Raw genomic sequence first — 13,063 nt, 5'->3', positions numbered from 1 at the left:
GGAGGTGTCTGTCTGGTGTGTGCACTCAGAAATGCCTGTGAGCTCCACAGAGTTCTGTTCCAAACAAAAGTGAGACATGAGGGTGACTGTCACAGGGTTCTGGGCCCTTTGTCGCTGCGTTGGGCACAAATAACTACACTGAGGGGCTCACAGCCTCTTGATCTGTCTGCAGGGTTCACCTGATTCTTCCACTTGTCAAAGCTGATCAGTATGGTGTTTGGTTTATGTCTGGGGAGCAGGAAATGCTCTGGTTGTGAAGGAGCAGGTAAGGTTTGAAGGGCTCAATGTTAGCCTAGGTTTAGCTTTCTGAGTGCCCCTGGTTGTCAGAGGTGGTTGGAGCTGTGGCTGACTTGGGGCACGTACCATTGAAGACCCTGGCTTGTGATAGAGCAGCCTGTTCGTGCTGGCAGTGTTCCTGGGCTTAGTGATTACAGTGCAGGGAGATAAGATTGCAGCATAATGAGACAGGCTGGGGACCTGGAGAGCCTCTGGGAAGATTTCACAGGCACAAGGCACTCTTTCTTGCTTTGATGCAGTTGATTGTGGCAGCTCAGGAACCACAACCTGTGTTAGTTTTCCAGGCAGCCCCTCACTTGCAGGAGTGCCTGGTTGCCCTCTGAAGATGACATTCCTTTCATGTGCCACCTTTGAGTTGTGACTGCAGCAGGAGGACTGACTTCAAACCCTGTCTGGGGGTGAAGAGCAGCTGACCTCAAGGGTGCTTAGTGTCACTGTGGCTGAGGTTTGCAGCACCTCCAGCGTGTTAAATATTTGGGGAGGCTTGTGGGACTCTGCTGCTTGCTGTGGGAAGTCAGAGTAAGCTCTGGTACAGAACAACCTGGTGGCTAAAGTCAGTGTCAAGTCTCAGGTCTGGCCTGGACCAACACCAAGTGTGTCCTTGTAGTGTGCAATGACATCATGATCCTGAAGGATCTCTTCCCCTCCCCTCCCATTCAACTGTGTCACTTGAGTCCATGCTTGGGAGCAGTTCCTGGCCCTCTGCACTTGTGTCCTGGGGTTTCTGCTCCTGGAATTTCCACCTCAAACCTCTGTTGTCTTTGTAGCCTTCTTTCTCTTCTCCTCCATGTCAGTTCCGCTGGAATCCATGCTGCTAAATGCGCTCTGGCAGCACAGAGTCATTAAATGGGACTGAACCCTGTGTGTGTGTGTGTGTGTGTGTCAGACCTACCAAGGTCAGACAGAGAAGGGGACAGCAGCACAGCTGTCTGCTCTGGGGAAGTCGTGACTGGTGGTGCCAGGGTGCAGCTGAAACCCCTGGGTCTGTACTCACGTGTCTCTGCCTCTACCATTCGTGACACCCTGCTCCCACCTGTCCCTCCACTTCAGCCTTCAGTCACAACCCCTCAGTGTGAACCATCCTGGCAGCTTGCTGCAGGACCTGGCAGCATGTCCCCAACACCTACTGCTGCCTTCTGGGAACAGCTGCACCAACCTGAAAGCTCCCTGGGTCTGAACTGTGGTTTATTTTCTGTGGCAGTGGGGAAATCTGTACCCTTCCGTCTATCAGATCTGTAGCTTTTGGTTGATCCCCGAGGGGGCTCTCATCAAAGTGCAGGAGAGGGAATGGGAGTGCATGTGTGAAAGTCTAACGGGTTGAGGTGCACCATAGCTGTTCTTCAGGAGTAAACTTGCAGCTTGCACCCTTGGGGAGACGTTTGTGGTTCTCCTGTTTAAAACCGGAACAAATACAGCTTCTCAGGATGTGTCAGAGTTGAGATCTTTGAAAGGAGGAAGCTCACAGGAACAGGAAGAGTTTACATTTTTAGCACAGGCTGCAGAGTCTGTTGGGGACTTTGGGCCTGATACTTCAAATCTCTGTGATTTTTCTGTAGAATTTTCCCTTTTAGTCTGAAAGCTCCCATTTCCTAGTGCTTTTAGCTTCCCTCCTTTCAATGTGGGCCACTAGGTCTGGGTATTTGCAATATGTAAAGCCAGATCTCACAGGGGCTTTTCAGCCTGAAAAAAAAAATAGGTGGGCTGAGTCTGGAACCCTCCTGGTGCTTCTGAATGGATTTGGTAATTTCTTTTTTCTTCCCGTTCTTTTTTTTCCCCCCACCCTGCTCTTGGGTTATAGAATATGCAGATGGCATTCAGAAGCTTTCATGTGGTTAAGGCTTGAGAAATCAAGCAGTAAAGAGTGGTCAAAGGTTGCTTTTTGCCTGTTACCAAGTAACTGCAGCAGAAGTGTGTAAACCAAGGGGTTTGGGGTTATTTTTTATAGAAGCAGAGCCTCTCTTCTGTCCTTTCTCCTTTTTTGCCTGCTCTGGCTCTTTCTGTCTCCTCATTTGTTCTCTGCTCCTCTGGAGGAAGGAGAAGACTCCCAGTTTATTTCCAGTTTTTCCACCGTCTCCCCAGACAACCTTGGGTTGGTCTTTTCACCTTCTGGTGCCTGTTTTAACCTGTGGGCAGTGTTTGACTTCCTGATTTTGCCCAGTCTGATGAGGTTGCTGCCCCCAGCTCTGGGGCTTTGGCAGCAGCAATCTCCCTCCCCAGCCTCAGTGCTCCCCACAGGGCCAATGACAGAGGCTGTGCTGCTCCCCAGGCAAACCCTGCCAGATGCTCCTTCTGTCAGGAGAGCACCTCCAATTGCAACTGGTACCAGTGAGAAGCAACCCAGTGGGCCTCTGTTTGGGGTTACTCTGGTGTAAAGCAGCAATCCCGAGACCCAAGGAGGGACCCATTTGGCTGCCATGCTTCCAGCTGTCCTTTTTGGAAGCCCCTCGTTCCTGATGAGGGTCACCTGCTTGCTCCCCAAGCAGAACTAGGCAGAAACAAATAGGGGAGAGAGCAAAACATCTCTGTCTGGGACAGCAGAGAAGAAACCTGAGCAGGTAAGGTGTTTCTGCTAGATTAGGCAGCAATCAAATGGAGTCAGGTTGGAGTTCACAGATAACATTTATCTGAGTCTGCATTTCCCAGAGTCTGGAACTAGCCTCAGGGATGCTTTGTGCTGTGCTCACACTCTAGAGCCCTGCAACCAGAGGACATGCACTGCCCTCAGTCCGCAGGGCTGTTGCCTGGGAGCAACCTGTTACTGCTGAGCCTGCCCTTGCTGGGCCTGGCTTAATTGTTGCTAATTAGAGCCCTCATGCTGGGCTAGCTGCTCTGCCACCCTGGGTGGCACACAGAGCTGGCCACACACAGCATCTGCAGGAAAGTACCCACAGAGCAAGGAGGAACTTTTGCTTTCCAGCCCACAGGGACTTTCTTACTCTCAGCCACTGCAGTGTCTCATTTTCATTTTTAATCCTAGCTAGTAAAGAACAGTGACCTCAGTGCTTAATTAACTTTATGGAGCTGCATTTCGTAGTGGTGTTACTAGGATGGTGCAGGTACAGCCTGGAGGGAGGGGGACAAAGTCTGAAGGGGGACACTCCTTGCTGGGATGTGGCAGCAATGTTTGTGGGTGCAGTGGGACCTGTTCTCCTTCCTTCTGCCTGGCCTTTAAACTGGGCTGTAACCAATTTTCCTAGTCCTGATGGGATGAGGTTTCAATCCACCTGCTCTTCCTGTCTGAGGGGATTCTCTCCCCACCCATGTGCCCCTCTGTTTGCAGCTAGAGGCTGGAGTAGAGGGAGGGTTTGTGGATTTTTAGTGCAGCAAAGAGCTGGAGATTCACCTTTCCTTTGCTTCCCCAGACAGCTCCAGAGCAGCCAAGTTCCTGCTTCCTTTTGCAGTGGTTCCTTGGTGCTCTGTGTGGGGGCTGTGTGCCCTTTGCTTTCATTGCTGTCTCACTCAGATACAGGCTTGGTTTCCAGGGGTTCAGATCAAATAACCATTTCTTCCTCACCTGGAAGGGACAGCTGCTGGCAGGCTCTGGGCGTGCAGTTGCTGTTCTTGATGTTAGGCCTGGCCATTTAAAGCTCTCCCAAGTTGGAGGGTTTGGCCTCCCCCTGCCCGTGAAGGGTGAGAAGATCCGGCGAGGACTGGAGACTGCAGGGCAGCACGGACGGATCTTACCCTTCCCACCCATGCTCTTTCTAGGAGAAAGCCTAACTTGTGCTTTGGCAGGCACAGGGCAAACAGCACTGAGCCAGGACAGGCACTGCCAGGAGCTGCATTAGGAGGCTGATGCCCATTTCTGCCAGGATCTATTAGAAATGGAAGGGGTGGGGAAAATGCCCCCCATGGTGCTAAGGCATGGCCCTGCTGCCATTTTCTGCCCTTCCTCTCGAGCCACTGCTGTCTTGCAGGAGGGCAGACAGAGGTGATTGCCCTGCTGATGCAGCTCCCCCACTGCCCAGGCCTGTGCCCCCAGCTTCACCTATAAGGCTGCTGGGGCAGGACCAGTGGTGATTCAAGAGGCAGAGACAGGTTTCTAAGTCAGGTTTATTTTGTTGGCTGGGGTGGTTCCAGGCTGGCTGTCCGCAGCCGGATGCAGAGCTTACCTGCTGGACTCACCCGGGTCCTGTACTTCCACAGTAATCCTTTAAGCTGCTTGAAGCCTTTTAACTCCACAATGGTGTCCAAATCTGGCTGTGGGTAGAAGCCCCTTTGTGTGCCTTTGTCTCCTGCCATTTAAAACCAGGCAGAAGGAACAAAGCCACAAGGAACTTCACCTGCTCCCTTTCCTGCCTGTTCCAGGCTCAGCTGTGCAGGCCTCGCTTGGCTCTATTAGCACAGCCAGGGTTTGCCATGGGGGTGCCCAGTTTTCTCCCCAGCTACACTCTGGGCCCCTGCCCTGATGTCCAGGAGATGTTTTTAGCAGAGCACTTAATAAACCTTTCTGTGTGGTACATTTGTTATAGTCCCACCGTGCACCAAAGCAGCCTTTCTGGGCTGAGCCCAGTGTGTTGCAGACAGTGGCTGTCCTGCCCCTGGTGGCGCTCACATTTCACCCCCAAACCGCAGTAACCATTTTAGAAAGAGTATTTCTGGGAACTGAGGGGAAAAAACCCCAACACTCATGAAAAAAATGGTGCTTTTAAAAGCCACACCAGAGTCAAGTGGCATCATGAGGTCCCATCTGGGTCAGACACAGTCCTGTCGACACCACTGGGGCTCCAGCAGAGAAGCCAAGGCAGGACTTTGTTCTCCTCAGGGCAGCACCTGAAGGCTGAAGGCAGAGGTAGTGGTGCTTTATTAGCCCAGCTAGGACAGCTGGAGGGAGGAAGCAGCTCTGGGTTATACAGCCCTGAGTCTGTGGAGCCCAGTTCCTGGTGTGCTTTTTTGGGAGGGAATTAGGTGGCCACGTTTTGGTGGGACGTGTGTCTGCCAGCAGCAGTAACCTGCTGTGCCCTCACTGGCACAGAGCCCAGAGCCCAGAGCTCAGCCCTGGGGCTCCAGCACTGCCACCATCCCCATCCCTTCTGTCCTGCTTGGTGGTGAAGGTGGAGCTCAGCAGGAGAGAGGGAGTTAAGCACAGAGTGAAGATGTCACACTGCAAGTAACGACAGAAGGAGTGAAGCTGGTGTCCCTGTGGAGGCCCTGCTGTCACTCCAGCCCTGCCTGCCAGCTCTGCTCTCACACATTCTTGACTCCAAGACAGGAGGCAGCAGCTCTGTCCCAAGCAGTGTTACCTGTGTAAGGCACACAGTGGGTACTCTGGTGATGGGTGCAGCCTGGAGTATTTATTTTGCGTCAGTGCTGGTTTATTTAACTGCTCCTTTCCCCTTGCCCTTTGTTGTTGCTGGGAGGACAGCTGCAGCCCAGCCCAGCAGTGACCTTTGTTTGACAAGCCCTGAGCTTTTCTCTCCACGGTAACTTGCCAGCCAGCATTTCACTCTCTTTCTCAAACCATCTCAGCAGCAGCCAAAGGAGCACAAGGACCCTGAGCACGGCCCAAGAAACCTCTCTGGTTTCACTTCTGGACACATCCTGCCTCATCACCCCAAATAATCTCTGTTGAAGTCAGACCAGAAATTGACTTGGTTGAATCCAAAGGCTGTAGAAACGCTGTAAACATTTCCTGAAGGAAGTCAGGTAGAAAGATTTGACGTCAGGGGCTGATGGGTTTGTGTGGTTGAAATTCAGCTACTGGCCAAACAGATCAATAGGGGTGACCTGGGCCAAAAAAAAAAAAAAAAATCTACGTTCAAAACCCAACCAAACCCAAATGTTTTAAAGTGAAACTGGACCTGCTTTGCCCCTGCTCGCACTTCACTGCCCTACCAAAGAGCTTTTGTAAGCTGCTTGGAATTTTCTTTTTTTAACATAGACTGAGCTGCAAATATCCCTGTAATTTGAAGGAAAAATAAACCTTTCCTCTCAAAGCACAGCTCCTCTCCTGTGTGGCAGGAGCTGTGCACCTCTGGGCATTCCTCTGCACCTGCATGATTCTGAGGAGCTTGAAACCATCACATTGCTTAGAGCAGGGCTGGAGCATATGCTGTCATCACCTGGGAAGCTGTAGCACAGCCTCCCTCTCCTCAGCACAGTGCAATCTGAGGCTGCTGTAGGGAACATTGTCTTTTCCAGGCAGAGTTCTTGGGCTGGGGTAAGTAACAGGAAGAACCAAGTGGTGACTGAGGCTGGCTCAGGGCCCCCCCTCCCAAGGCAGGCTTTGTCTCTGTGCTGAATGACTCCTGCCAGGTAAAACCTTTGGGCTTCTCTTTCTCAGCCTGTCTCTAACAGTTTGCTTTCCTTTCCAACAGGATGTAGCCATTTCTCCAAAGCAGAGGGATGAGGTCATCCAGTGGCTGGCCAAGCTCAAATACCAGTTCCACCTTTATCCAGAAACGCTGGCCCTGGCCATCAGCCTTTTGGACAGGTTTTTAGCAACAGTGAAGGTAAATACTTGCAGCTCCACAAGCTGCAGTGGCTCTGTGCCACCCACCCAGCTGGCTGTGTGCAGCCCTGGTGCTGCAGTGGGATGGAAACGCTCCCTTCCCCCTGCTCTCACCCCCTCTGCCTTTCTCACACATGGATGGGAGGGCACCTGCACCACTCCAGGAGCTTGTGGGATGGGCACCACACGCTGCTGCCAGCAGCTTGTGGAGGCAGAATCTCCCTGTAGCCATTTTCCATCTGGGGAAAGCAGCCATTGCTGTAATGAGAACCTGCAGCACTCAGGGACCTGGCCCAGTGAACGTTTCCCTCTTCCCTCTGCTCTGCCCCTTCACGTCCCTCCATATAAAACAGCTCAGCAGCTGCAGCCTCTGCCAACCCCAGAGGGAAGCAGCACCTTCCCTCCTCACCTATGTGGTTGGGATGTTGATTGCCTCAGCAGGGTCCCTCTTCCTTCCAGCCATCAGGAAAAGGGGCTGCAGAGGTTGTGCTTTAGGTGAGCAGTCTGCAGCCAGGCTGATAGAGCTTAGCACTGGTGGCACATCAGACAGATGTGACAGATGTGAAGGACAGAGAGAGGTAAGTAAGCATGGCTGTAGCCCATCTGAGTGACAGGCTGTCCACTCCTGCTGCCCTGAGCAGACTGGAAAGCAGAGATGCCTGTTGGGTTTTAAGGGCTGCTAAACATAAAATGTGTGTGAAAAAGAGAAGTTAAAGCCCAGCTGGGATCTGCAGCTTTGCTGTGCCCATGAGTCTGCCACAGAAGCAGGTCAGATGTGCTGGGCTTGGGTCATGCTTTGCACCTGTGCAACTGACTTAAAAACTGTGGATCAGCCCCAGATCCCTGGCACTGAGCTGCTTTGGGCAGCTCCATCTCCTGCATTTGCTGAAGTCCATTCCAGGCTCAGCAGAGGTGCAGGGGAGACAGCTTAGGAGAGCCAAGCACAGCCAAGCACTTACCTCTCAATGGAACTTCAGTGGGTAGGTTGGAAGTGACATCACCATTAATCCACCCTTTCAGTATCGACAGTGGTTTAATTACCAGCCATGGAAGTTTTTATTCTTAGAGAGATAAAGTGGCTGAGTCACTGAAAGACTGAGCTGGGAGACACAGCTCAATATCTCAGCAGCTAAAGCCCTTGAGTACAGCTTTTCTGTCAGCAATTTGCAGCAGCCAAGGAGTCTGCAAGGTATGAGAACTGTGTGCTCCAGCCCATGGAAAGATGTTTTGTCTGGCACTGCTCGAGCAGCTCAAGCCTCAGTGCTCCCTCCCCGTTTTCCCCTCTGTTGCTATTAAGACAAGACCCTTCACTTCACCATGGTCATGGGGTGGCAGGGTGAAGCTCCCATAGGAGACCAGGAGTGGGTTTTAACAAGCTTTAGGCTGGCTCCAGGACAGTCTCTTAAAGGGGTTATACCTGAGAAAAGAGGAAAGAAAATGATTGCTAAAAATAACAGGGAGAAGCAGCTTCCCTGATGGCAGGAGCCTGCCCCAAACGCCTGCTTTTCTCCAAATAAACTTCACAGAACGTGTCCTTCCTGGCTGTCAAGAACAGGTTCCAGCCTTGCCCTGAGGGGATTGATTCTCTTTGCTTTCAGTGACAGATGAAGGCTCCAGCAGGTGCTCCCCTGCCACCCCCACCTGTGGGCTCTCTACAGGGACTGCAGTTTAAAGGGCACTAGGAAGTCAAAGCTGTAGGCACCCCTAGCTTGGTACCAGCTGCTGAAGTTCACCTAGCAAGCAGCCCTGGCAGCAGGTCAGGCTGTAAGCAGAGCTTCACATTTGGTGCAGGACTTGCACTGACCTTTGTGTGCAGCAGCTCCTGAGGTGGGCAGCAGAGTACCACCTGCCAAATTTCACTTCCCTTTCCCAAACCAGCTTGCTGTAGAAGCAACCAGCTGTCCCTCACCAATCCCTGGGCCACAGCCCTGAGCAGTGCAGGGCAGGAGTACAGGAGGGGTGGTTTTTATGGTGCTTTACACCTCCCTAGGCAAGGACAGCATTTAAATCCTCGTCTTTCCACCCCTGCTCTGGGTCTCGCCCCTAACAGCAGAGCTCTGCTGAAGCAGGAGCAGTGGCAGAGGTCTATAGCCAGGTGGTTTTCTTCTTCCAATTTCTCCCACACTGCCTACACCCAGCTCTTTCCACACCAGTGGGTGCCAGCTGGGATGCCAGGGCTGGCAGCTCCCTGTCCTTCCCTCCGTCATGGAGCAGGGATGGTTGCCTGGCACCGCCTGCCAGCACCGGACGCCGGCCTGCTGATCTGGAACATGGCACATGGGCAGCACAGAGCCTGGGGCTCAGGATGTCCCACCCACCAGAGGGATTGTGGATAATTTGGGCATCACACTCACAGAGGCTTCTCTGCTCTTTACCATAGGCTCGTCCAAAGTACTTGAACTGTATCGCAATCAGCTGCTTCTTCCTCGCTGCAAAGACCATTGAGGAAGATGAGGTAAGTTTCTTGTTCTTGCAGCCTAAAGGTGCCTTCAGCCTCTGCCAGCCCTGCCTTTGCTTGCCTGTGGTGGCTGGGGCATTGTGGGTGGTTTCTGTACTGACTGTTCCTCTGGGTTCAAGCCTTGCTTTGGCTTTTGCAGAGGATTCCAGTACTGAAGGTGTTGGCTCGGGACAGCTTTTGTGGTTGTTCTCCAGCTGAAATCCGCAGAATGGAGAAGATTATCCTGGATAAACTGAACTGGGATCTTCACATGGCAACGCCATTGGATTTCCTTCATATTGTAAGTAAGGGGCTGCTCATGTTCTTCTGGTGTTTGGTGGTGTAAAGAAGGTACCTAGACAAAAATCTACCTTTGGGGGAGCAAGGACCTCAGGCTGTGTTCATAATTCCTCTGTGCAAGTTGTTTCTGAAGCAAAAAAGCCTTGCTAGAGTTCCAGAGGAGACTTATGACGCTGTGGGCACAATTTCCAACCCGTGGCCTTGCCATCTGACCACCTGACCTGGTTTGAGGCATGTTAAGCCACAAGCTAAGACAAGCTCCTGAAAACCTTGCCCTTAAGCATTAATTGCTGGTGGTTTGGCTCAGAGCTAAGTGCCAAGCAGCATCCAACCAAAGCACTTCCTACAGAAAGGTGTGCCCAGAGAACCAGGACCATGGATGATGCAAGACCAAGGGAAGAGTCCTGAGGGTCTCTGCTGAGTTTCATCCTCGCTGCTTGCTTGAGGAGGTTTTATCCAGGGCATCTGACCTGCCAAACCTCTTGCTGAGAGAGGGATGGAAAGGGGTAGCCTTTTGCAGAGCCCTAAGAAGCCTGGTCCCCAGGCACATGATGTAGATGACAGCTTGTCCCACCAGGAAGGCTGCACCAAGGCATTGGTGGTTGTTTCTGTGGTGTGGAAAGTGCCTTGAAGGTTGAGCTGCGGGATCCTTGCGTGTCCAAGCCCTGCAGCATGGCGTTGTGGAGGTCTGAGCTGGCTTGGCCCGAGGGATTGCCCGTTGGTGACCCCAGCTGCCTCCCCTGCTTGTCTTGCCCCCAGTTCCACGCGGTTGCGGTGTCCAACAGGCCTCAGCTGCTGACCATCCTGCCCAAGCTGAGCCCCTCCCAGCACGTGGCAGCGCTCACCAAGCAGCTGCTGCACTGCATGGCCTGTTACCAGCTGCTGCAGTTCAAGGGCTCCATGCTGGCACTGGCCATCATCAGCCTGGAGCTGGAGAAGCTGCTGCCCGACTGGCTGGCTCTCATCATCGAGCTGCTCCAGAAGGCACAGGTGAGGGCTGGGGTGGCACCACACAGTGGGGAGGGACAGGGGCACTGCAGGAGATCCTGGGATTCTGGGCCGATGGATCCCTACCTGCAGGCACACTGCTGAGAGGGTGGCAGATGCTGGGTTATGGTTGGACTTGATGATCTTAAGGTCTTTTCCAGCCAGCTGATTCTGTGGTTGTACTTGAAGGGATGCTTTGGTTCTGCAAAGGCTTGGCCTTGACCACATCCAGTAGGTGACAAAGGGAGGAGCCCTGTGCCCTGATGCATTCAGGTTCTCTGCACCAGGGAGGGGACCCCAGTCAGCCCCTCAGCCTTAGCATAGTGGGTGGCCTGTCAGGGGCTGGAAAGACAAATGCTCAAGCTGCTAAAAACAGGCAGTGAAACCTTTTAACATCCCCCACACTGTTGTCAGGAGGTGAGAGCAGGAGCAGGGGTCTGGATGGGTTGGAAGTGGAAGGGTTGATTGAGGTTGGACATAAGGAGAAGGATCTGTGCCACAAGTGGTGAAATACTGGAATGGGCTGCCCAGGGTGGTTGAGGCCCCGTCCCTAGAGACACTTAAGATCAGACTCAGTGTGGCCTTGAGCAACCTGGTCTAGTTGGAGATGTCCTTGCTGACTTTGAGGATCCCTTCCAACCCCATGCAATCTCTGCATCTGTATCTCAAAGTCGTGGTGCTGGGGCTGGTTTTGCTCCTTTGCCACTTTTCCTGCACCCAGCTGATCACTGAGGAGAAGGGAAGTCACAGGTGGTCGGTGTGCCCAGAGCTGCAGCCTCTCCTCTGCCAGCCATCCCTCACCCCTCTCTCTGCCTCTTGTCCCACTCCAGATGGATAGTTCGCAGCTGATCCACTGCCGGGAGCTGGTGGCACATCACCTTTCCACTCTGCACTCTCCTCTGCTGCCCAATCCTGTATATGTCTACAGTCCCCTCCAGCACACCCTGGTGACCTGTAACAGAGGAGCATTCAAACAGCAGCCCTCCTCTGTCCCAGGGCCAGGTTTCTCCAAGGACAACGGCAGGCCAGAAGCACCAGTCGCAGGTACAGCCGCGCTCTACCCGCGTCTGCCAGCCTCCAGTGGCTGCAAGCAAGCCTCTGCCAAGCGGAAGGTGGAGGAGATGGAAGTGGATGACTTCTACGATGGCATCAAGCGTCTGTACAACGAGGAGGTGGCTCCAGAGGCAGTGGCTCTCGAAAGCATGGCCTCTGTCTGTGGCGCCGATGTCTCGAGGCAGGAGGGCAGCGTGTCCCCCTGCCCACCCCTCCAGCCGGTGTCTGTCATGTAGCTGTAGGCAAGCGCCGCCTGCTCCAGAGACCGCTTAGGACCTGGGGTCCTCAGTGGGGGCAGAAGGGGGCCATACCTTGTCAGGCTGAACTGAAGGGAGCCAAAAACAGACCAAAAAAAAAAAAAAGACAAAAAAAAAATCCCAACCCTTTTTGATTTTTTTTCTTGTGCGGCTAATTCTAGTTCCAGTATTTAAGCACGTAAAAAAAAAACCACAAAAAAGTATAAAAAATCTTTAAAAAATAGACCCAAAAACCAAGCAAAAAAAAAAAAGTAGCAAGAAATTGTTTCCTTCTAGTGTTGTCAGTTCCACTGTTTTGCTGCTCCTGTGTCTTGTAACCCACCCTCTGCACCCAAGGGCTGCCAGCAGCCATGACCAGCTGTGCCAGCCAACTCCACCTCTCTGATCCAGAGAGCTTGAGGAGTCTCCTTCTCTGGAGACTTTCAAGACCAGTCCTGATGTGTTCAGTCTGGTGTGGCCAGCCCTGGGGGAGCCAGCTGTGGCAGGGGGGTTGGACTGGATGATCTCTGGAGGTCCCCTCCAACCCCTACCATTCTCTGGTTCTCTGCTCCTCTCCCGCTGCTTGCTCCTCTTTTGATTCTTGCAGAGTCTCGTGCATGATGTCCTGTGGCACCTGACCTCACCACAGCTTTCTTTGCCCTCTCCCCCAAGAAAAAAAAGATTTTTTTTTTTGGGTTTTGTTTCATTTTGTTAGCACTTCGGTGTTTCAGTGAGAATATTTAAAAACTGGATTGAACCAAAAAAGGTCAGTCAGGAAAAAAAAACAAAACCCAAGCCAGCCCTGAGGCTTTCGGGCAGGACACCAGGGCAGGCAGCTGCTGTGTTCTCTGCCTCACACCAAACCCTCCCCCTTCCCACACAGAAAGCAGTGAAGGGATTTGGTATCACTTGAACAAAAAGGGTCTTCTTTTTGTCTTGTTTGCACCAAGAAATGTTGCACTCAGCCTGGATTTTTCACCCACCCATCAAGTGTAAACCTTTGAGCGTGGGGGGTTGCCACCTTTATAAGCTCAGCATGAGCAACGCTGCTGGGTGAGGCACTGGGGTGGCCGCCCAAGGTTTGAGAGCTGTCCTGGTCAGCTACAAAGCCCAACTGAAAGACCCTCACCCCACTTTTGTGTTCGCATCACCCCTAACCAAGGCAAACGTCTCTTCAGTGTCCCACCCGTTTCTCAGAATGACCTGTCCCAACCTAAGCTCTCTCCACAGCCCTGAGGAAGGTATCGTGTTTGGAGCCATTGTACTGCTGAAAGCCTTCTGGTAGCAATAAAGAAAGTTGTC

At 52.7% G+C, this 13,063-nt stretch overlaps 1 protein-coding gene across 1 annotated transcript in view; it reads left to right on the top strand.

Annotated features, from left to right (window-relative positions):
• The window catches only part of CCNI (cyclin I), a 28,715-nt gene extending 15,652 nt beyond the window's left edge, over nucleotides 1-13,063 (top strand). The window contains exons 3-7 of the mRNA XM_054392199.1: nucleotides 6,615-6,749; nucleotides 9,129-9,203; nucleotides 9,346-9,486; nucleotides 10,245-10,475; nucleotides 11,303-13,063. Coding sequence (XP_054248174.1) covers nucleotides 6,615-6,749; nucleotides 9,129-9,203; nucleotides 9,346-9,486; nucleotides 10,245-10,475; nucleotides 11,303-11,761 — 1,041 coding nt within the window. The 3' untranslated portion in view covers nucleotides 11,762-13,063. The remainder of the gene's footprint in view (nucleotides 1-6,614; nucleotides 6,750-9,128; nucleotides 9,204-9,345; nucleotides 9,487-10,244; nucleotides 10,476-11,302) is intronic.

The sequence above is a fragment of the Indicator indicator genome, chromosome 25 (assembly GCF_027791375.1).
Source record: "Indicator indicator isolate 239-I01 chromosome 25, UM_Iind_1.1, whole genome shotgun sequence".
Classification (NCBI taxonomy): domain Eukaryota; kingdom Metazoa; phylum Chordata; class Aves; order Piciformes; family Indicatoridae; genus Indicator; species Indicator indicator.
The sequence above is the reverse complement of the archived record's forward strand: the minus strand, read 5'-3'. Positions and strand labels throughout refer to the sequence as shown.